The sequence below is a fragment of the Triturus cristatus genome, chromosome 10 (genome assembly GCF_964204655.1).
Source record: "Triturus cristatus chromosome 10, aTriCri1.1, whole genome shotgun sequence".
Classification (NCBI taxonomy): domain Eukaryota; kingdom Metazoa; phylum Chordata; class Amphibia; order Caudata; family Salamandridae; genus Triturus; species Triturus cristatus.
Window position 1 is genome coordinate 93,479,553 of NC_140593.1, and position 24,880 is coordinate 93,504,432.

General features: G+C 48.8%; 1 protein-coding gene across 3 annotated transcripts in view; it reads left to right on the forward strand.

Annotated features, from left to right (window-relative positions):
* The window catches only part of UBE2E1 (ubiquitin conjugating enzyme E2 E1), a 461,740-nt gene that overhangs the window by 282,009 nt on the left and 154,851 nt on the right, over positions 1-24,880 (forward strand). For all 3 annotated transcript variants that reach the window (XM_085630505.1, XM_085630504.1, XM_085630507.1), the window contains one exon: positions 4,188-4,238. In XM_085630505.1, the coding sequence (XP_085486631.1) occupies positions 4,188-4,238 (51 nt within the window). The remainder of the gene's footprint in view (positions 1-4,187; positions 4,239-24,880) is intronic.

The window sequence follows — 24,880 nt, forward strand, 5'->3', positions numbered from 1 at the left end:
GACAGGACATTCAGTACATTTTAGAAAATGCTCACGTTCGCTGACATCCACATTATTAACCTTGATTCCCACCCACTCTGCTTCTGTGTCACTATCTCCACCTTCGTCCTCAGACTGGCTCCAAACAAGTGCTGCCCTGCTCTGCTATGCCAGCAGGAAGCCGCCTAGATTTCACGCTGAGTCAGGAGACATGGCTGTTAGAGAGCCCTGCTCACACACCTACTGTGCTATTGAGTGGACCCTGTGTCAATAATCGCAGTGTGACTCCGGCCCCTCCCAAACTCCCTGCCAGCCCTGAATAAATGCATACGGGCCGGGCCGCAGCTCAATTAGCACCTTGAAAGGGTAAATTAGCACTCGATTATCAGAGTGCTACAACAAAACGGCCCGACTCGCCTTCTCTGTCTTGCTACTTTTTGTAAATGCCAAATTTCAGAGCTTGAATTGCTACCCCATGAGTACCGGTACTCTCTTTGGACAAGGAGAAGTTCCGGTACTCAAACACAGAAATTTAAAAGTGCCGGTACTAAGTACTGGTGAGTACCGGCCCATTTAAAGCACAGCCTGACACTCCACTCCCTCGCCCCAGGTGTGGTTGAGTGGTTCTTTCTGGAGAGGTGCATGTAGCTGCGGTGGTGCTCTTAGGAGGCTATTTGCCCTCACCCCTGGCCTGGTTCAGTGGTCCTTTAAGTAGAGATGCATGTAGTGTGCATAGTGGTGTGGAATCCTATCATCCTACACACAGCACTTCCTCTTTAAGGTCAAGAACAAGTCCTCATCACATTGTTTGGGGTCAAAGACATGTCCTCATGTTTCTTTTGTTCCCAGGCTAAGTAGGCCCAACACCCTGTAGCACAAGCCCTTTGGTTGCAGGTTGACACTGCCACAGGATGTTGATGGGAAAGACGATTGCATGCTGGGATGGGAAGATTACCCATTTGTATACATTGTAAAAAACTGTATTCATGGTTTATTAATACAAAGCCTTTACTGTTAAGGTGAACACTCTAAGTAAATACACTGAGCGATTAGCTTAGTTAGCTGTACTGACCTTGGTTCCAATACCAAAATGTGTATGCATGTTTGCCAAATTTAGCAATTTGTAGCTATTCGTAAAAGTTCCAGAATGCTCCTTTATTGTATGGAAATGTATGCAAAAGAATGGAAGCAAGTCAGGTGATTGGTTGCTTTCAAAGTAAAATGTACCCAAAAAAATAAATTGGGATTTGATTTTAAAAGAAAAAAAAGGATTTAGGTTGCGAAAAGTTTGAAAAGTTTAGCTAAATATTCATGCAATTTGCTTTCAAGAAAAAATGTACCTCAAAAATATTTGCAACTTGAACATATACCATCTAATGTTACAGGCTATATCTGTAAATACCATTCTCAAATTCATAATTTAGGAAAATGCCTTTGATGCATGCAGATACCTTAAAAGGGGTGCAAAGTAATTATGGCACCATTAAAAATAACAAAAAAAATGGGTTCTCGTACTTAAATAAAGTCCCAAAGTTATACCTGCATGACTTTCTCATTTACTATTTTTAGAAATGTGCAAACCAGTTGCAGGTTTCTAGGCATATTCTTAGCAAACATTAGTTAACTAAACTTTTGCATGCAAATACACATTTGTATGTGAAAATCTGCAGAGCAAGTGTAAAGTAACATTGTTTTCCTTTTCCAGGGATAAAATATCCCCCCTCCCTCGAAACTCATTTCTGTTCTAATGTTTTACTCCTGCATTTATCAGGAGTACATTTACAACCTTTTCTAGATTGGGAAGGGTGGGTAGAGGAGTTGATAAATACCCTTCAGCATTTAATTTTGTGGTTGTGCACAAAATCACCGAGCATTCCAGCCTTGAAAGTACCACTTTCCTCTTACTTCCAGCCCTTGAGTAGTTTGTCTCGCAATAAAACCTTCATGTGAGTACATCCGTTTATGAGTGCAAAACCAAAGTTTGCTCCATCGGGCTCGTAACATTTGGACACTAACAAGCCTTTGAAGAGTTCACCTACTTGTAAAATGTAAGTGCCCAGTCACTGATAAATATCTTGGCAAACAAGGGACTTGAGGCACAGTGAGATGAAGTGACTTGCCCATGATTTACACAATGTGGTGAAGTGGAGAGGGTGAGACTGGAAGCGGTGTCATTGAGCCTCAGCTGGTAACCCAGGCGCTGGACCACAGCAACATTTAAAAAAAAATTGAGTGGAAGTTTAAAAATATAAAAAAATTATAAGACTTGTCCCCAGAAAATACAATAAGAACTTGAGCATGGATATCTTCAGACACACAGCTCCCGTACCCCCAGGGTGCCTCAGTGGTTCTCTCCGTAGAAATGCATGGGCCGGTTCATCACTTCCTGGCTCCTCTGTGGGCGTGAAGCTGCCTGTTCCTGTGGTCCAATGGGCTTCCCTATAACACTGCATGGGGTTGGCCTGTGAAGCTGCCTGTTCCTGTGGTCCAATGAACTCCCCTATAACACTGCATGGGGTTGGCCTGTGAAGCTGCCTGTTCTTGTGGGCCAATGGGCTTCCCTGTAACAAAGCATGGGGTTGGTCTGTGAAGCTGCCTGTTCCTGTGGGCCAATGGGCTTCCCTGTAACACTGCATGGGGTTGGCCTGTGAAGCTGCCTGTTCTTGTGGGCCAATGGGCTTCCCTGTAACAAAGAATGGGGTTGGTCTGTGAAGCTGCCTGTTCCTGTGGGCCAATGGGCTTCCCTGTAACACTGCATGGAGTTGGCCTGTGAAGCTGCCTGTTCCTGTGGGCCAATGGGCTTCCCTGTAACACTGCATGGAGTTGGCCTATCCCAGGTGCAGAGCTCCTTTCTTGCTCCTGCGGGTCAATGGTTCTTTTTCTAGATGTACTGGAAGTGGGAATGTCTAGATGTACTGGAAGTGGGAATGTCTTCGCCCGCTTGCTGTTGAGCTCTCTAGCTTGTGAGGGTTAATGTGCATTTATTCCCATCATACTCACACCTGTAGGTTGTTGCCTTAAAGACGCCTTCCCCTAGGCTCCCTCCCCCTAGTCCCATCCTAATGTGCTCAGTTTCCCTGCCTGTGTGGGTTGATGGTACTTGGTTAATATTACTGGCAAAGTTCCTTTATCCTATAGGGTCTGTCTCTCAGGACATTTCCAGATTAGCAAATAGGCAAAGTAGGCCCTGACCTATGTGCCCCACTCCCTTTAGAGGCCCTACGACAACGGATCGAAATAATATTGATTTGGTCTTGAAAGAAAATAGCAATCAAGCTTTCTTCAATATTGTTTCCAAAAGATAGGAAAAAAATTAATCAACTCAAAGAAACAAAAACTTTAAATTAAAGACTCTATAGAGAAAATACTGTATGTAATGCACCCATAAACAGCTTAAAGTGCATAAACCAGAGACCTCAGATTCAGACTCTTAAAAGCTCATCTGCTGCCAATTTGTAAAAAAAAAAAAAATCCGGTGCTTTGGGTATTAGAGCATTTGCGAGGGGGGGTCTGAAATTTCGACTATCTAGCGGCCTCCACAGGGTTTAATAGGGCACTGTCTCTGTAGCAGAGTTCCCAATCTTGCATGGGGTGAAGGTTCCTGGGCTTATGGTGGCAGAGTTCCCTCATCCTGCGTGGTCCCACCCACCCTCTCTAGTGTGAATTGTACCAGCCCACATGTCGACTGTACTGTTTGGTTCTGATTAGACCAGACTTTCATCATCTGCCCCCCTCTGGTGCTGTGTTCACTGATGCTCAGACTTTCATCATCTGCCCCCCTCTGGTGCTGTGTTCACTGATGCTCAGCCTTTCATCATCTGCCCCCCTCTGGTGCTGTGTTCACTGATGCTCAGACTTTCATCATCTGCCCCCCTCTGGTGCAGTGTTCACTGATGCTCAGACTTTCATCATCTGCCCCCCTCTGGTGCTGTGTTCACTGATGCTCAGCCTTTCATCATCTGCCCCCCTCTGGTGCAGTGTTCACTGATGCTCAGACTTTCATCATCGCCCCCCCATGGTGCATTGTCCACTGATGCCAATTATTTCATCATGTGCCCTCTGGTGCAGTGTTCACTGATGCTCAGCCTTTCATCATCTGCCCCCCTCTGGTGCAGTGTTCACTGCTGCTCAGACTTTCACCATCTGCCCCCCTCTGGTGCTGAGTTCACTGCTGCAGTGCGTGAAAGTTCCCTTTTCTCTTCCTGCAGGATCCAGAAGGAGCTGGCTGACATCACACTGGACCCGCCCCCAAACTGCAGGTACGTCCGCCTATTGGCTGCTTTGAGGGAGGAGTGCCGCCCTTGCACGACAAGTGGGGTTGATGTAGCGTGAGGTTAAATGTGCGTGAAGGGCAGAGGGAGCTGCGTGGATATGTATATAAAAATGCAGCAGAGACGAATATTGAGCCCAAGGCCTCCTCCACCGAGAATGTGTTATTTTTAGAGTTAAGTGGAGCTTGTTCTTTGTTTACATGAACTCTCCCATCTCTGTTCCCAGTGATGTGTGCCTCTTCGCCCCTCTCACTCACCACCTGGCCACATTGCTCTCTAACGTAATCTCACAGTACCTCCCCCCATAGCTCCTGCCCCCCCCCCCCCCCCAACTCACATTTTCGCCTGTGCCCCCTCCTTTCATCCTCTTCACTTAGTCACCCAGTTTCTGTCTCAGCTCCCCTCCACCCCTAACTTAATGGACTCGTCTGTGATGTGTCCTACTTCGCTGTTGGTTACCATTCCATGTTCTCTTGTTTAAGCAACGGTTGTTAAGAAAGGTGTTTCTTTTTTGGAGGTACGCCCTCTGTTTCGGGGGGGGCGGAGGGGGGGATGGACCTTGCTGTAATGCGTGCATACTCTGTTCAGGAGGTGTGAGCGGGGCTGGTGTGTGGGTGGCATCTCCTGTGGGGCAAATCCGCCATGTATTTAAAAAAAAAAAAATTATATATTGGTATTTCTAAAGTGTAAACCTTTGTTCGGGAGCAGTGGCTGAAGAGTGATGTTTGCTGTTTGAGGGGGCCACCCTCTTATGTTTCAGATCATTGGACAATTCATTCAGATGTTTATTCCATCAGTTGATTGAAGACCGATTAGGCTATAAATGACGCTGGAGTGTGTGCCACGTGACCTGCCCGCAGTTGGGGCCTGTCGGTCCATTGTGTTCCGGCTTTTGTGTCTGTTGATGTGAAAACGCTTTTATTGTGGTTTTCCCAGTTCGTGATTAATGTTCTGCGGTTTTCTTCCCGCTAGAGTTCAGGAACTTGTCGGCAATACTTTGTGCTTGGAGTTCTTGAGTAGATTTTTGAAGGCATGTGATCAACATGGGATCTTTTCAGTGTTTATTAATTTGTTGAATAGTAGCGGTCATGTGCAAAAATGGATTCCGTGTTGCTTCAGTTTAGGCCAAGATGACCAGAGCGAAAACCTGCGAAACAGATTAAATGTTTGTGTGAGTCTAATCATTTCTCTTTATCATACTGTGCTATATTCTGCAAACTTTCCATTTTTAGGCGCTCTGTCCTGATAATAAACCCAACGCAATGGTATTTAAACTGCCAACCTTGAAAAGATTAGGGGTACCTTGTTGTGCCTGGATACAAACACGTGATTTAAGATCACGCAAACCTTTAAAGCGCTGCGTGACTGCTCAGCTAATAATCAGTTCTTTTATTGGGGGCGCTTTATATAGCGCTTACATGCCACCTTCGGCTGCTTCAGAGTGCTTGGAGACATAAACATTTAGAAATCTAAAACACGACACATGTCAGTCCCAGAAAACTGCATGTACTCTCTTTTTTTCTTTTTCGGCGGGGGGGGCGGACATTGAATGTCCCTGCGCTAAGATAATTCCTTCAACTTTACAGCAAGTGATGATGGAGAGAGACTGACCGACCAATCCAATCACTCCCTACTGTGACTCCTCGCTGCTAAGATGAGACCCCCCCCCCCTCTCCGCCAGGCCCCGTCCAACCCCATCTTCGCGGCCCCAAGTGCTCATTACTGCACCCAGCAGCCTATAGCGGACATTAAAAGCCTGCAAGAATGCAGCTTTAAAACAATTGTGCGTGTGAAAGCATGACGGCCGTATGTGCTGCTAATATAGAGCTCGCGGTGTCTTACCCGGTGGGCACTGAGGGCCTTTTCAGCTCCGGGGCCTCACCCTTCCCTAGAAGTCACCTGAATGTGCCCTAAAACTGTATTTTGTAAAACAACCGTGTTTTAAGATCTTCAAAACAGGGGCCTGAGTGTGCGTGCGTTTTTGTCTGAGTGAATGTTTAGAAATCCCAGGAAACCTTACCATACCCGACTGAAAGCTCCGGTACCCAACTATTTATTAAATACATTTATAAGAGGACGGGGTGTAACCCCTTCCAACCCCCCCCCCCCCCCCGCCTTTCACGAAGCTATGCCCCTGCCGAGAGGCACTCCCCCACCCCCGAAGCTATGCCCCTGCCGAGAGGCACCCCGCAACCACCCCCCCCCCCCCGAAGCTATGCCCCTGCCGAGAGGCACCCCGCAACCCCCCCCCCCCTATGCCCCTGGCGAGAGGCACACCCCTACCCCTCCTTCCCGAAGCTCTGCCCCTGCCGAGAGGCACCCCCCCACCCCCCCGAAGCTACGCCCCTGCCGAGAGGCAGTTTCCTGCCCTAAAGTAGGGTGCACGTTCACCCCAAGGGGGGCGCTGTAGACCGATAACCTTTGTTTGTTGTTACTCGACTCGGTGGTACTCATATTGACTTTGGAAGGATGAAAGGCTTAGTGCAGGGTCAAAAACACGATCTCTGCAGTGCTGCATAAGTTTAGTTTGCGCAGGCGCTGTTTGTGACTTTCATGGTGTGTATTTCTGTATGATTGTGTTTGAGTAATATACATCACCAGCTGTGCCTTTCTTCTACTTCTCTCTAACGCTGCTGCACCTCGTGTCGGGCCACATTTGGGGTGTCGTTTCCAGAGTCAGAACAGTTATCTGCAATATTGTGGCCCTCACTTGAGGCCGCTTATGCAGGGCTGTGTTCTGTTCTATATGTCTCATGCACAGTAAAGGGGTTCTATCCGGAGGACTCGTGCGCAGTGTACTGGCCAGTTCCAGAGGCCTCATGCGCAGTGTATTGGTCAGTTCCAGAGGCCTCATGCGCAGTGTATTGGTTAGTTCCAGAGGCCTCATGCGCAGTGTATTGGTCAGTTCCAGAGGCCTCATGCGCAGTGTATTGGTCAGTTCCAGAGGCCTCATTTGCAGTGTATTGGTCAGTTCCAGAGTCCTCGTGCGCAGTGTACTGGCCAGTTCCAGAGGCCTCATGCGCAGTGTATTGGTCAGTTCCAGAGGCCTCATGCGCAGTGTATTGGTTAGTTCCAGAGGCCTCATGCGCAGTGTATTGGTCAGTTCCAGAGGCCTCATGCGCAGTGTATTGGTCAGTTCCAGAGGCCTCATGCGCAGTGTAGTGGTCAGTTCCAGAGGCCTCATGCGCAGTGTATTGGTCAGTTCTAGAGTCCTCATGCGCAGTGTATTGGTCAGTTCCATAGTCCTCATGCGCAGTGTATTGGTCAGTTCCATAGTCCTCATGCGCAGTGTATTGGTCAGTTCCATAGTCCTCATGCGCAGTGTATTGGTCAGTTCCAGAGGCCTCATTTACAGTGTATTGGTCAGTTCCATAGTCCTCATTTGCAGTGTATTGGTCAGTTCCATAGTCCTCATGCGCAGTGTATTGGTCAGTTCCATAGTCCTCATGCGCAGTGTATTGGTCAGTTCCATAGTCCTCATGCACAGTGTATTGGTCAGTTCCAGAGTCCTCATGCGCAGTGTATTGGTCAGTTCCAGAGGCCTAATGCGCAGTGTATTGGTCAGTTCCATAGTCTTCATGCGCAGTGTATTGGTCAGTTCCAGAGGCCTAATGCGCAGTGTATTGGTCAGTTCCAGAGGCCTAATGTGCAGTGTATTGGTCAGTTCCATAGTCCTCATGCGCAGTGTATTGGTCAGTTCCAGAGTTTGCAGTGTATTTGTCAGTTCCAGAGGCATCATTCGCACTGTATTGGTCAGTTCCAGAGGCCTCAGGCGCAGTGTATTGGTCAGTTCTAGAGGCTTTAGGTGCCGTGTGGTGGTCAGTTTTAAAGGTCTCATGCACAGCGTAGGGATCAGTTCTAGAGGCTTTAGACGCAGTGGATTGGTCAGTTCCAGAGGCTTTAGATGCAGTGGATTGGTCAGTTCTAGAGGCTTTAGGCGCAGTGTATTGGCCAGTTTTAGAGGCTTTAGACGCAGTGTATTGGTCAGTTCTAGAGGCTTTAGCTGCAGTATATTGGTCAGTTCTAGAGGCTTTAGGCGCAATCTATTGGTCAGTTCTAGAGGCTTTAGGCGCAGTGGATTGGTCAGTTCTAGAGGCTTTAGGTGCAGTGTATTGGTCAGTTCTAGAGGCTTTAGGCACAGTGGATTGGTCAGTTCCAGAATCCTCATGCGCAGTGTATTGGTCAGTTCCAGAGGCCTCATGCGCAGTGTATTGGTCAGTTCCAGAGGCCTAATACACAGTGTATTGGTCAGTTCCATAGTCCTCATGCGCAGTGTATTGGTCAGTTCAAGAGTTTGCAGTGTATTTGTCAGTTCCAGAGGCCTCATTCGCACTGTATTGGTCAGTTCCAGAGGCCTCAGGCGCAGTGTATTGGTCAGTTCTAGAGGCTTTAGGTGCCGTGTGGTGGTCAGTTATAAAGGTCTCATGCACAGCGTAGTGATCAGTTCTAGAGGCTTTAGACGCAGTGGTTTGGTCAGTTCTAGAGGCTTTAGATGCAGTGGATTGGTCAGTTCTAGAGGCTTTAGGCGCAGTGTATTGGCCAGTTCCAGAGGCTTTAGACGCAGTGGATTGGTCAGTTCTAGAGGCTTTAGACGCAGTTTATTGGTCAGTTCTAGAGGCTTTAGGCGCAGTGGATTGGTCAGTTCTAGAAGCTTTAGCTGCAGTGTATTGGTCAGTTCTAGAGGCTTTAGGCGCAATCTATTGGTCAGTTCTAATTGGTCAGTTCTAGAGGCTTTAGGTGCAGTCGATTGGTCAGTTCTAGAGGCTTTAGGTGCAGTGGATTGGTCAGTTCTAGTGGCTTTAGGTGCCGTGTGGTGGTCAGTTGTAAAGGTCTCATGCACAGCGTAGTGATCAGTTCTGGAGGCTTTAGACGCAGTGTCGTTGCCAGTTCCACAGACCTTGTGCCACGTGTAGTTGCCAGTTCTGGAGTAGTTGTGCTTAGTGTCTTGGCCATTTCTAAAGACCTTCTCTGCACTGTAGTGACCCGTTCTAGATACTCATCTGGAGTGTTGTGGGGGGTTTTGGATGACACCTCTGCAGTACTGAAGATTTGAAAGCCATATCTGGAATATTGAGGTGCGTTCTGGAGGCTGCTTATGCAGTACTGGCATAGTTCCGGCAGCTTCATCTGCTGTACAAGTGCACAGCCCTTGTAGCTCTAATCTGCAGTCTGGTGTCTACTGGTGGAGGCCACTTCTACCGTCTAGTCTCCAGTTCCAGGGGTCTCCTGGGCAGTGCACGTGTCCAGGATGAGATGTGGTCCAGTGGCTGAGCTGCTGAGTTGGGGCCCTGGAGACCTGGGTTGCAGTGTCCTGTTCCGCACAAGCTCCCCATTACAACCAGGGGAAACTACCACTGTGTTAAAACCAGGGCTCCCGGTTTTGTGGTATTTTTAAACATTTCAGTCTGTATTAATTCACATGTATTTTTGGCCCCTCTTATTGGTATTTATCCATATTTCTTTTGTGTTTTGGTGAAAAAATGAGTTGCAAAATGTTATATTTCCACACTTATTTAACTGATGAACATTCATTCATTCATACTTTGATACCCGTCGCTTTTTAGAAAATAAATTAAGCAACCAAATATAAGAAAACACTATTCCAGCAGGTAAATATTACTATTATACTTCCTATATATATTATATGCCTGGATTTAAGGAAACATTACCCTGTTTTTTATTTCCTTGCTGGCTATCTGCTCAGCTGCTGGCCTGTGACTCATGGGACAGCATGGAGAGCCAAGCAAAAGAGCACAATTTTCAGTATTTTTCAGCTTTTGAAAATAAATACCGACTGAAAACACATTTTCTGTTCGTATTTATCTGTAAAAACAGAAAACTAGTATTCTTAATATATTAATACAACCTCTGAAGCACAGATTTTTTTTTGGGGGGGGGGGGGGGGGGGGAGTTTTATATAGCGCCAACTAGACCCGAGACATCGGGTATCGGAGCGCTTTACATGAGCACCAGTTTCATTACAGAAGGACACGCATTCATTTTTGTTAGGCACGAGGAGATTAAGTGATTTGCCCAGAATCACAGGATGTTGAGCGTCGTTGCTGAGCCTCAAACCTGGTTCCCCAGATTCGGGGTCGACCACTCTGGCCGTAAGGCTACATTCTCTCCCCAAGAATTAACAACCCGTTAATAATGCCACCATATCCTCTCCCACTGAAAATGTAATGATACACGCTGCGTGGTCAGTCACAGCAGCCATCGGGTTCTGAAGGCAGCTGAGGAGCAAGGAAAGATGGTGAACCCCCAAGCCCCTCAGGGCTTCGAGTCCCTCAAATCCCAGGACCACCGCTGATGCACCTCTGATGACGAGTCTCTGAGTCCCCCGTTCCATTCGGCTGCACTGAGTGAACTCCACGCAGCGCAAGAGCAGAGATAGCCAGAAGCTCCAAGCAATAAACAACCTGTGTTGCACATGTGGGGTCATAAGGCCTCTGTCGAGGCTAACACGCCACCACCCCAAATTGCTTTTGGAATTTGTGGAGGAGATTGGCTGCGATGCCATACTGTTATGGGTCACAAGCACCTTACTTTTGTGAATCGCACGGTTTGCAACTGCAGAGTAGTTTTGTTCACCATGCCCAATATTCCTTGGTACTGTGGCAGACCCTAAGGTAAAAAGGCAGCATTTAATCCTAGTTTTCAAGATCTACTTGAGGGTCAAACCCGACCGATCCCATAGACAGACCTGCAGGGAGTCCCACTTGCTCGGTGCACCCGCGCGCATGCGTGAGAGCACCTTTCACGGTTTCTATTAGTGCCCACTCTGGTCCTTGGTGGTGGTGACTTGCTTGTGTTGTGTGGGTAACGCTGCCACCAGGTTGCACAGGCCTCGCGGGCCCTGGTTTGTGCAGTGGAGATCTGCCGGTGTCGTCATATTGAATTTATTGTTTATTACACTTATCGCTGTAATGTTCGCCTAAAGGGAGGCGGAAGTCCTAGAAGGCGCCGCTGATGTACTGCTGGTGGCGGCCATGTTTGCTGGTTGAAGCGTGTGTGTGAGTCAGATAGTGTCAGTGGAATGAGCAATGTCTGCAGTTCGAGTGACGTTGGCGTTTTAAGAGTGTTGTGCTGACATCTGTCAGGTTGCTGTCAGCGGCTCGGGGGCTATTTGCTGGGTAAGTTACATTTGCATGATAAGGGCCTCTGTTAAGTGAGTGCGCGTAGGTTGAGTGACGTTAGTGCATCGTAATGTCTGGCTGTTGAGACCTCTCCACAGCAAGTGGCGTGAGCAGTGCCCGTGAGTTGAGTGACATTTGCATGGTCTGGGTTCTCACGCGTGGTCTGCTGGTTGATTGACATTTGCACGCGGGGTACATCCTGGTCACGGGATCATCAGCCACTCCAGGCGTCTTGTGTTGAGGCGCCTACACGTCGGGGCCTTAGGTGCTCTGCAGAACGAGTGAGTGACTGACACAGTGAGTCATCAGCATGCAACTCATTAATTAAAGGGCTAGAGGTCTGCTTGTTGAATGCGTATACTTGTTGGTGCAGCCCCCTGCCAGTTCATGTGCACAACACTAGTGCTGGTCTTGTGTTCAGTAGTGTTTGATATTGGAGCATCTAGTCAATGGCTGCAGTTTTAGTGACATTTGTGCTTCCAAACGTTTGCCTTTTGAGGCATTTTATGTCTGTAGTTTGTGACGTTGGTTCATAAAAATGTTTGTGTGGCATCTGTGAGCTTTGTCGAAACCAACCCATGTCTCCATGGTCTGGGGTGTCTCTGACATCTCCATGGTCAGGGGTGTCTCAGAGGTCGCCACGGTCAGTGGTGTGTCTGAGGTCTCCATGGGCAGTGGTGTCTGACGTCTTCAGTGGTGTGTCTGATGTCTCCGTGGTCAGGTGTGTCTTTGACGTCTCCATGGTTAGGGGTGTCTCAGAGGTTGCCACAGTCAGTGGTGTGTCTGAGGTCTCCATGGTCAGGGGTGTCTCTGACGTCTCCATGTCAGAGGTGTCTCTGAAGTCTCCGTGGTCAGGTTGTCTCTGATGTCTCCATGGTCAGGGGTGTCTCGGACGTCGCCATAGTCAGGGTGTCTGCACGGACACTTGCATCTCAAGCATCAACTGAGGTGAAGTCCTGTCTATTCTATTGCCCTCTCTTAAACAAGTGCTCCGTGTATTTACCCCATCTCAAAAGATCTCTGTTCTACATGCACGTGTGTCCGTTCTCTTGAATTCATGTCCTTGCATCCACATGGGTTTACCAGCCCGTCTCCTTTAGCAGCTGGAACCGAGTCAGCACTTTGCAGCAAGGGTGGCCACCGGGTTCAACAGTTTTCACATCTCTCCTGTTCGGGCAGAACTGCTTTGGTTGGAGAGAGTGTTGTTTAAATCACTGTGTTTGGTGTATAAAGGGTGCATCAACTGAGCCCTTCATCCCTCAGATGCCACTTAAAGTTGCACTGCCCCAGACATACTCTGACATTGCCCTCCAAACTGCATCTGATATTCCAAAAGTGAAACGGAAGATGGTCAGTGACTGAGCCTTCAGTAATCGCAGCTCTGAGTGAGTCTCCTTCCTGGTCCACTCAAAGGAGGGTCTGACCTGAGAGATCGAAGGAATGTGAACCCCTGGCCCTTCCCCAGACATAATAAAGAGAAGTGAAGCAGCAGCTAGGAGTCGGTTTGTGACGTGTTCTCAGCGCAGCCATACCCCAGTGGAGTGATAGGTGCGTTCCACAGAACAAATAAACGTAAACGTCGTCTTGTGAAGACCGTTACGTTTCGAGACGCCATGGAACGCGTGCGTGTCGTGATGTCTGAAAATATCGAATATATGTCGTTACAACGAATTCCGTTGCAACGCATGCCTTTACCGCGCATGCGTTACAACGGAATGATTTTTCCTCGCATAATCTTTACCACTAATATTCCTTTACCACGCATACTTGCATGGTAATGGAATACTCTTGGTAAAGGTTATACCCCTCCCCTGTACCCTTACGTGATCCCCCTTCCCCCAATACTTTTTTTAATTATCCCTTCCCGTTACCTTCAATATATATATATATATATATATATATATATATATATATATATATGTATATATGTATTTTAAATTTGTATTTCCCTTACCTCTTCACGTCGTCTCTTCGTTCTTCCTTCCTGATTTACGTTATATGTCTTAAATTTGAATCGTCATTTCCTTTCTCATAAAACGACGTCGATTTCCTGTCCTTCCCCACGTTATTTTTATTTATTTATTTGGGGGGGGGACCCCCGCCCCCCTTTTTTTCTTATTTTTTACTTTTTATTTTTTGGGGGGAGACCCCCAAGCCCCCTTTTTTTCTAATTTTTTCCTTTAACTCGCGTCTTCAACACCTTAGACAGTAAAAAAGGACTACACTAATGACGTAGGACGTAGCAGACGATGAAGGCGGAAGAAGACTTGCGTGTTAAAGATGTTCGTTGAAGAAGAACGCGTGGTGAAGACGTCTACGAGGTAAGTGTTGCGTGGTAAACGTTCCTCGTTGTAACGCCATCGTGGTAAAGGATGTTTCCCGAAAATATCTGCTGGTCAAACGAGGACATTTGTAGGTCAGACGATGGCTGCAAGGAGAGGGGTGCTGAAGATCAAACAGGCCCAGTAACCTCCAGGCTGAGGGCATCTGTAGGAGTGACGTCTCAAGATGGCGCAGTCCTTGTGCTCCAAGTAACGTCTGCAGGAGGTGTGACGTATGAAGATGGCACAGTCCTTGTGCGCCAAGTGACGTTTGCAGGAAGAGTGACCCGTGGTCTTCTGGTGGAGTGACGCGTGCCCTGCTGGAGGAGTGACGTCTGAAGATGGCGCAGGCCCTTTGCGCCAAGTGACCTTTGCAGGAGGAGTGACGTCTGAAGATGGCGCAGGCACTGTGCGCCAAGTGAACTTAGCTGGAGGAGTAATGTCTGACGATGGCGCTGTCCCTCTGCGCCAAGTGATGTCTTAAGAATTGCTGTCTCTGTGCGCCAGGTGACGTCTACGGGAGGTGTGAAGTCTGAAGATGGAGCAGACCTTGTACGCCAAGTGTCGTCTGCAGGAGGACTGGCGTCTGAAGATGACGCAGACCTTGTGCGACAAGTGACGGCTGCAGGAGGAGTGACGTCTGCCGATGGCGCAGTCACTGTGCGCCAAGTGACGTCTGCTGAAGGAGTGACGTCTGAAGATGGCGCACTCCATGGGCTCTCCTTGAGAAGGTGGCAGTCCGGTCGGTGCTGACGTCGGCAAGAGGCGCTGTCCCCGGTCTCGCTGGTGAAGGGTAACCTTAGCCGTGATGTTCTTGCCTGATGTCTGGCCAGACGCATCTGTTTGTCGCTGGATCAGATCACATCCCTTTTAAGCTGATGTGATTTTGGTCGGAAGCCTCTCGCTGAGGTCGAAACGCATGTCTGAAGGGCGCGCCTCAAAGGCATCGGCCATTGGCTGCTGGTCTCCTGTGGTATTAGCCAATAATGTGCTTCTTTTTGATTTAATTAATGCATTTTTATATAGCGCGGACTTTACCCGAAAGTACAACAGAACCAGTTACATTACATGAGAGAAATGTTACAAAATAGAACGGCAGCTGCAGGATGAAATGTCACGTCAGCAAAGCCAGGGTTTGAACCCGCGCCTGCACACGGGTCTCTGTAGCAAGTTCTCACCCCACTGTGCCATCGTACCCTCCCTGCCCCCTTTCCCATCCCCATCCCCTTCCACCCACCCCGTGCTATTTGGGCCGGAGGGAGGGAATTTTGACTAACTTAACGTGCCATGACCCGCACACTACAGGCCCTAGGTGGCTAGGGTGGCGGTGGAGGGAGTTATCGCTCTATTTCTTTTAAGGGGGCTTTCACTTCACTCTAGAGATGAAATTAAAAAAAATAACGATCCCACCTCTCTAACCATCGCTCCCAATTCTGGAGTTCTGGGATGTTCTTTGATGTTGCTGCGGTTTTTGAATCTATCGAGGCATTATTCACCAGATGGTCGTTTTAATCTAGCAGAGCCGGGCCAGGGGGTGTAGCGGGCAGTTTATATGGTTAGGTGCTTCGTAAAGTGTCCACTTGTTGCTTCCTTGCTACTTCGGAGCGCTGAGAAGGTGGGCGGTGGGGCAGTTTGATTTAGGTCGAAGATTCAACCCCCTTAAGATGCAAAGGGTTCGGCAGACAGGAGGGGTCGATTAGGGAAACACCCCCTCAAAGCAGGTGGCCCGGACCCCCTGGCAGGGCACGGGCTGGTGATATGCTGTAGCGTGATGTGGGGAGGGCCTTCATGAAAAAGGTGGCTTTCAACTCCTTTTTAAGGAGAATATAGTTGGCAGGTCTTCACATCGGGACCATGTCTTTTTTTCTATTTTTCTTACTTTGTTCCTGTTATGCTGGGGGTAGCTTTAGGTTTTTCCTGGTAGTCTTCCAGTCCATGTTTATTGCTCTTCCTTAGGGTGGCGGGCGGGCCTGGGGCTGCTTGATGTCAGCTCTGTCATTGGACCCTACACCCTAGATCCCCATCATCGACTTTCTTCACTGGGTTTATAGTTGAGAGGAGACCTAATTAAAGGGCAGGGGTGATGTGATTCGGCTGTTAGTGGCTTGAGGGTATACAGGTTGTGTAATTTGACTAATAGTGACTTGAGAGTATACTGGTTGTGTAATCTGTCTATTAGTGACTTGAGGGTATATGGGTTGTGTAATCTGTCTATTAGTGGCTTGAGGGTATACGGGTTGTGTAATTTGACTAATAGTGACTTGAGAGTATACGGGTTGTGTCATCTGTCTATTAGTGACTTGATGGTATACAGGTTGTGTAATCTGTCTATTAGTGACTTGAGGGTATACGAGTTATGTAATTTGACTTGTAATTCGACTGTTAGTGACTTGAGGGTACGGGTAATGTAATTCCACTGTTAGTGGCTTGAGGATAGGGGTGGTTTAATTTAACCCACCCCCAACCCTCTCGTATTGGGTACTTGAATATTAAAGGCCATGGGCCAAGTGCTTTGAACCCCTACCACGTCTATCCCTCCTCCCCTTCCCACACCCCCACTCCCAATTAGTGACAAAAGGGCAAGGGAGATATGATCCGATCCCCTATGTATTTAACGTTGCTGGAGTCTAGAATGGACAGGACCAATGGAGATGTGTTCCAACCCCCTATGTATTAAATGTTGAAGGAGTCTAGAATGCACAGGACCAAGGGAGATGTATTGTAATTGCATTTATATAGCACTTACTACATCCGGACGAGGCGTCAAAGCGCTTTTTCAGAGTGGCACTCTACTCCAGAACCCAATAAGGATAAGGGGTGAATTAGTATAGTGAAATATGACAGAAATTTGAGTGGTGGATATTACTCAGTTATTTGGATTGAGAGGGGTAGGGGAGGGACAGAAGAGGGAAAAATGTTTGCATTTAGCGCTTGTTTCCCCCTGATGGGGTGTTGAAGGGCTTTTTGGCCGAGTAGCACGCTACTCCGGCACCCATAAAGGATTATTGGTAAATTAGTATAGTGAAATATGAAAGAAATTTGAGTGGTGGATATTACTCAGTTATTTGAATTGAGAAGGATAGCGGAGGGATAGAGGGGGAAGAAAGGTTTGCAATCATATTTCGCTGGTTACCCCTGATGGAGTGTTGAAGCGCTTTATTACAAGATAACATCCTGTGCAGTCACATATTTCGTTGCATTTTTTTAAACCTATTTTATTTCGTCAATTTGACTATCACAGCGCAGGGCTCTGTACTCCAGAGACGTCTGCCACATCAATCATACTTATACAGGAAAGCAAACAACATTTGTGTATGAAAAATCAAGATATAGATCAAGTGCATGCTTGAAAACAACTAGTTTCACCACCCTTAATCCCCCCTCACCCAACTCCCCTGTGATCGCACTACTTCCGCTTAATCTTGTTCTCATGCTCACACCAACCAAATATACCTCCCTCATAGCTCACACCCCCACGTCCCCTTCCTCTGCCACTGGACCCTGCTAGTAACTACTCCAATGAATGGGTCTCCACCTCCACCGGCAGCTCTAACCATATTCCCCGATAGTCCGCCCACCGTTTCCAAATCTTATAGTGTTTGCGTGGGCACCCCCGGCCACAAAGATGGGTTGCTCCAGCCCCATACAGAAATCCAATCCATTCTTCCATACAGTCATGGAAGGGGCCTGTGTCGCCTTCACTCTCTAGCAATATCCCGCTTAGCCAGTGTAACCCCCAACAGCATAAGATGTAGTTTGTAGATATTGCCCCCTATGACTTCCATGACGTGGAGTATCGCCGGTCGCGGCACTCGTGGGAGCTCCCTCCCCAGTACCTCTGAGAGGCATGCAAATACTCCCCTCCAAAAACGATCGAAGGACGTGCACTGCCATATAGTATGCAGGAAAGTGCCTTCCTCCCTACCACAGCGGAGACACTCCGGGGAAGCAATCAATCCCGCCTGCCACAGTCGTGTTCTTGTAAAGTAAACCGTGTGAAGGTATTTAAACTGAACCAGACGGAGCTGCATCGCTATAGGGAGAGGAGTTGGCCTAACGGCTAGGGCCCTCGACCTCGGACCTGGGGAACTGGGTTCGAGTCTCGGTAATGTCGCTGAACATCCTGTGATTCTGGGCAAATCACTTAATCTCCCCGCGCCTAACAAAAAATGAATGTGTGTCCTAATGTAACGTAACTGGTGCTTTGTAAAGCACCCTGATACCCGATTGGATTCGGGTCAAGTTCGCGCTGTATAAAACTCTGCAAAAAAAAAAAAAGCCATGCCCCGTGGTGCTGCCAGTGCCTCAGTCCGGTCCACCTCCTCTAGGGCGCCCACGTCTGCCTCCCAATCCCCCCGAAGTTTGCGCAGTTAGGAGGAACAGTGTGTGACCAGGGATTGTATATCCTGGAGATCTTTTTATCTTTCAGGTCCCCCATAAAGACTTTCGCCTCCAGTGGGCTAAATCCAGGGAGTGACTCCAAACCCACCAGACTAGGTGACAGGGCGTGACGAAGCTGGAGGTATCGAAACAATTGCGACCGTGGCATATGGAACTCCCTCTGTAGCTCCTGAAAGGACTTGTCCTACCCCTTATCACATCTCCCAGTGTTGAAATGCCAATATCATCCCATCCCTTGAAGCCGTGCAGAGCCGCCAATTGGGGCAGGCGCTTATTGTTCCACAGAGGGGTCTCCCGAGTCAAGGTGTTTCACCATCTCATGCGGCGCAGAGCCTGCCTCCAAATCTGAAACGCTATCCGTGTGAACGGTGGCAGCGCACCTCTCAACGGTGCCGAGTATAGGAGTGTGTGTAGTGAGTGGCGCCCCATAAGTTGCCATTCCAGCGCATATGCCGGGTCTCCCCTATCCCCATACCACCATTCATTAAGAACCAGCAAGTGCGATGCCCGATAGTACGATAAAACTCAGAGGTCGCAAGCCCTCCGCAATATGTGGACAGAAAGCACGTACGTATTGCCACGCACACCCTACCCCCTTCCCACAAAAATTGCCCGAGCACAGAGTTCACCAGCCTAAACCAGCTAGGCGGTATCCGGTATGGGTGGTTCTGTAGCTGTTAGAGGAGCCGAGAGAGCACCACCATATTGAAGATTGCTGATCTGCTAAACAGGGTCAGGGGCATACGGGACCAACATTTAATGTCTGAGCAAACCCGCTCCCATACCGGAGCCACGGTCCATTCCCAGGAGATTGCCAGTATGTCTGACAGGAATATCCCCAAGTACTTCAGGCCCCCCACCGCCAACTGGACCAAGGATGCCCATGCACCCACTCTCGTTCGTTCTCCCAGAGCCCACAGGTGGACTTGCGGAGGTTCATGTGCAAACCCGACGTTTCCCCAAAAATCTGCATGATGCGCAGAAGCCGCGGCCCTGTCCAGTCCACGTCTATAACGTAATCCGGTCGGACAGACCCGGGGCCCATTCGAATCCCCGGACCTGCGAATCAATGCGTACCCACGCCGCCAACGGCTCCATGGCTAGGGCAAAGAGGTACGGAGACAGGGGGCACCTCTGCCTCGTGCCCCGTCCTATGGAAAAGGTGGGGGAGGACGCGCCAGCCACCCAAACCGACGCTGTGAGCTCCGTCTATAGGAGCGTTATGTAGGAGAAGAAGCGGGGATCAAGTTTGAGCCTCCGTAGCAATGCAAAGAGGTAAACCCAGCTGAGGAAATCAGAACGCCCTGTCCATATCTGCCAGGAGTAGCGCCGCCGGCTCTCCCGTCTGCCGTATGGCTGCCACCGCAACGTGCGCCCCTCCATATGTTGTGTCTGGTCGCCCTCTGGGGCTTAAATCCCGCCTGGTCCGGGTGCACTAAGGCAGTAATGTGGGGTAGAAGACGATTTGCCAATGCCTTCGCCAGTATTTTGGCCTCCACGTTTAACAGGGATATGGGGCAATACGAGGCATGTTGATCCGGGGGCCGACTGGGTTTATGGAACACCACCACTTCCGCGTGTCTCAAATCTGGAGGGAGCACGTCCCCTTCCCGGGCCTCCTCCACTACTTCTCGGTAATATGGGACTAATTGCATATTATAACGACGGAAGAATTCGCTAGGAAACCCATTGGGTCCCGGTGCCTTACCAGAGTTGAGCTCCTGCAACGCCACACCCAGCTCCTCATCTGTCAAGGGGGCCTCCAACTGGTCCAGCACCACATCTGGCACCATTTTGGGAGGCAAGTCCGTGAGGAACTTATCAATGGTGGATCTGATAAACATTCCAGAGGGGCGTACAATTCTGCAAAGTAGGCGGCAAAGCTCTCAGCTATGGCTGGGGATCCGTAATCGGCATCCCTGCCGAATCCAAAACACCTGATAGGGCCTGGGCATGGAAGGTACCCTGACAGACGGTGCAACATTTTACTAGACTTGTCCCCCCCATTGATATACTCTGCTGCGCGTCGCCATCCAGACCTGCCGTGCCTCATCCAGCAGCAGGGCGGCACATTTATGTTGTGTATAGAGCAATTGGCACACGTTCTGATCCCTCCCTGCCCCCTGACACCGATGCTCAAGTGCCTCCACCTCTGCATGAATCCGTTCCTCCCTGCGCTTCCTTCGGGCTGCCGCGCACCAAGATGTATCAACACCACGCAAGATGGGCTTCATCACTTCCCACAAGGTTGCGGCACCAGTGACAGACCCCTCATTATCCGTCAGACACCGAGCAATTGCTTCGCTCGTATGGGACCCATACTCTGTATTTTGCAAGTGCCAAGCGGATAATCTCCTTCGAAACGGTTGTTTCCCCCTTCCTATATATATCTCAAGGGACACGGGAGAGTGATCTGAAAGGCCGCGAGGCATAATTTCTGCCGTCGCCACCCTACCCACTGCCGCCCGAGGAACAAAGAAGTAGTCAATCCTGGATAGTGAGTGATGAACCGCCGAGAGGTATGTGTACCCCCGCCGATCGCCATGCATTCGTCGCCATAAGTCTATCCAATCCCATAACTAGCGAGTGCAGTTTCGTGGAAAGACCACTCCCTGGGCTACCCCAACTCTAGTCCTATCTTTAGTCGGGTCCATCACAACGTTCCAATCCCCACCTACCACGGATAACCCATCCGGCATGTCAGCCCACAATGAGTGAAGTTTCTCAACCAGATTCCATTGTAGAGGAGGGGAGCATAGACACTGCCCAGGGTCAGGAAATCCTCCCCAATTCTGCCCTAATAAATAGATACCGCCCCTGCGTGTCGGTCCACTGTTGTACGTGTACATATGGAACCCTACGATGTATCAAGATCGCCACTCCCCGCGAACCCCTTGTAAAGCCAGCGTGAAATACCTGCTACGTTGCATTTTTTGTACTTTACCCATATTTACAATTTGAGGTACAGAAAAATAGTGATTTGTCCACAATTGTACAAGTGCCTAATCCTGGATATGAATCTCTGCCTGAATCAAAATGAAGATCTATGAAGATGCTAATAATTAAAATGCTGCATCTTGAATTCAGAGTTAGGAATTATGCTCCCTGTTTCCTTGCTCAATCTTCAGTCCTAAATAAAGGTCCTTTCCAACATTCGGCCAAAAGGACTTCTAGGAACTCAAAAGAAGCAACATAATTGCACAGTTGCTGATTTAGAGGCCTGAAGGTCAACAGAAGCTTGCAAACAAATGCACTAGAGCTGTGGAATGCAGAGGGGATGTTCCTGCTCTTGTGGGTGATCTGTCCTCTTTGCTTCCCTCAGCTCTGTGGGGTTCAGGAACGGAGAGGGGGCTTTCTCAAAACAAACCATTCTGCTTTTCACACCTGAATACTAACCTGGCTCAGCATGTTCAGTCCCTGCTGCAGAGAGAGATTAGTTGGAAAAGTCAACACCCGTGCTATTGGGTGTGAGCTCACTTTTAATTGGGGGCCTATGTTGGTAGCAAAAACGAATATCCGCCATACAGGAGAAATAGTGGGATGGCAAAAAAAACCACAAAAAAAAACGCTCCAATCCCACTAAGTGGTAATGCAGCAGCTCCCCGACTGTGGAGAAAGAGAACCACAATGGCCTTTAATATTTGTGCTTATGCTGCGGGATCGTGCAAGGGGCGGGCGGTTGGAACTTGATTATGGAGACCCAAGGGAGGCTGTCCGGAACTGCAGGCCTGGTTGTGTTGCCATATGCTTCTCTTGGGTGTTTAGAGGCCTCTATTCTATTGTTGTAGAAGCCTGCCCTGGACACAAATGAGGACAGGACCAACCGGCCTCCCTTTTTCTACAAAGATACTACAGAAGCACATGAACATCGCTCTTTCCAGATGTTTGGAGGCACATGCGGTTCTGGACGCTGCGCAGTTTGGTTTTAGGCCATCCCACTGTACTGAGTTGGCCCGGGTAGCGGCAGCTGAGGTGCGGAGGAGATTTTTGGATAATGGGGGGGGTTGCGTTGACCTTGTTGGACCTATCCTCTGCCTTTGATACCGCGAGTCATGCTGTCCAGCTCGATCGCCTCGCTGAGATTGGTACCGGAGGCTCCGCATTAACCCTTCTGTGCTCTTTTCTTTCCGACAGGGAACAATCATTTGCCCTGGAGGATTTTGTGTCCAAGCCCTTCACATTGGCGTGTGGCGTCCCTCAGGGTTCGTTGCTGAGCCCTACGCTTTTTAATATATATATATGTGGCCCCCCTGAACAGACTAATTCGCACTTTTGGCTTTTAAGCAGTGGCCTATGCAGATGACACCCAAATTGTGGTGTCAGTCTCCAGCAATGTAACTGAAACTGCACATCCTTTTAACCAGGGCCAGACTGGGTGTAGGGGTCTCAGGGCGTTTCCCCGGTGGGCCGCCAGGGAGGGGGCCGGTTTTGGACACCCGGGGGGCAGCTTTGCAGCATAGCTGCAATATCGGCCCTCTGTAACAAAAGTAGTAGTGGTGAGACAGGAGTGGTACTTTCCACTAGCTCCGCACCCGATTGCTAAATGGGCCGGTTTCCGTTCCCAGTCCGCCCTGGTTTTAGCAGCTGCATGGGCGCTGTGGTAGAGCGGATAAATCAGAACAACCTCACAATCAACTCCAATAAAACTGGAGTTCTTCTTGTTGGGGATACTTATTTCTGGGACCAAACATGGGGGGCCACGGACTCTGGGCTCGCCTCCTACTCCGATATCCTCAGTTAAGAATCTGGGGATGATTTCTGATTCCAGTCTTTCCTTTAATGCCCAGATAAACTCACTACAACATGTTTTCTTAATTTGCACCTTGAGGGGTGGACTGGCCAGTGTGTCGGTATCTTGCTCGAATTGATTCTCCGTTTTAGTACAAGTCGCCGATTATCGCCCCTCCCCCTTCACACCCTGTTCCGTCGCGACTCACCGGACGCAACGAAAAAATGCTTTCTTTATAATTTTCAGACCTCCCATCAGAGCTAGACTGCAAAACGCGCGTAGTTCCTGGGGTGGGGATGGGGGGTGGGGAGGGTTCCGATGAGCCAATGCTGGGGCTTTTAAAAAAACAACGGTCTGAGGGGCGTTGTTTGCGGGTCATCTTGCGTGACCCGCACGAGTGAAAATCCTGGCAGGCTAATTTATTGTTCCATCTTTCCGGGGTCAGCAAATTGGCCGTCTTCAAATAGGGTGGCAGTAATGCCTGCTATCTGAGACTTCGAGGCCGCAAAAGTTGCTTTGTTGAGCACTGTGTGTAAAAAGAACGTATTACTTAGCTTAAATGAATGAGTTTGGAGGTGGCTTTTATTTGCATCCTGTGTTTAGTTCTGCGGTTCCTCCTCTGGAGAGCTGGGTTCAGTTGGTCCGTGTGCCCATGCCTTCTTTGGACCCTCTCGCAACTTGCACCCTCCATACAACCTTTGCGCGGGCCGCCTGTTCTAGACCTGTCAGTTTCACAGAAACCTGGAATAGACGTATGTCAGTCTTACAGTGGCATCAAACAGACGTGTCGGTTATACAGAGACATAAAATAGACACATGCCAGTTATTGAGAGACATGTAATATACCGGTGTCTCTTATGCGGAATCGTCAAATAGACATGTGCCAGCTACACAGAGACAGGAGATAAGAACATATGAGCGATAGGACATAATGAAGGGGGCTCGGCTCATGCGTGTCACTCTGAGACCTACAACAGGCCTCCTAGAGAGAGGCGCTGTACACATGGGTCGATTAGAGAGAGATTCATGTCCGAGACAAATTGTGGTTACAGAGAGTCATGAAAGATACACGTGTGGGTTACAGAAATGGAAAGGCGTGTGTTGGCAATAAAGAGGCTTGAAATAAACATATGCTGGTCATACGGAGATACGAAATGGACATACGTTATGCATAGAGAGACATACAGAGACTAGGAATGCACAGGCTCGCCATACAGAGTCATGGAGTATACACTTGTTGGTTACAGAAATGGAAAGGCGTGTGTTGGTTTTAGAGAGGCAGAAGATAGACATATGCTGGTCATACAGACACATGAAATGTGCATACGTTACGTATAAGGACGTACAGAGACTTGGAATGCACAGGCTCGCCATACAGTCATGGAATATACACGGGTCGGTAACAGAAATGGAAAGGCGTCTGGTTATAGAGAGGCATGCGATACATATGCTGGTCATACAGAGACATGAAATGGACATACGTTGCGTATTGCGCGACATTATGAGACAAGGAATGCCCATGCTAGTTAGAGGGAGGGGGGGGCATGAGACGAGCATGTGCTGGTCATACATTGACATGTTATTGGTATGTGCGAGTTATAGGGAGGCGTGAGATTGACACATGCTGGTCATAGAGACCTGAAATGGGTATTCGTTACGTTTAAAGAACATACAGAGACGAGGAATGCACCTGCTTGCCATACAGAGTCATGGAATAAGCATATGTTACGAAAGGTAGGCATCACATAGACTTATGTGGGTGGTTGAGAGACATTAGATAGACCGTTCTTTAGAGTGATATAAAATAAACATATGCCAGTCATACACGGGCATGAAATAGGCATAGCTTGTTTATAGAGCAACATGAGATTAGCATGTTCTGGTCATACATTGACACAATGTTGGTATTTGCCAGCTAGAGGGAGGCATGAGATGGTTATGTGCCCATCATACATGCGTATGAAGTACATATGTGATGGTCTGTACAGCGACATAACTGGCATATGTCACTGTAGTATTTTGTTCATGCTGTACGAAAAA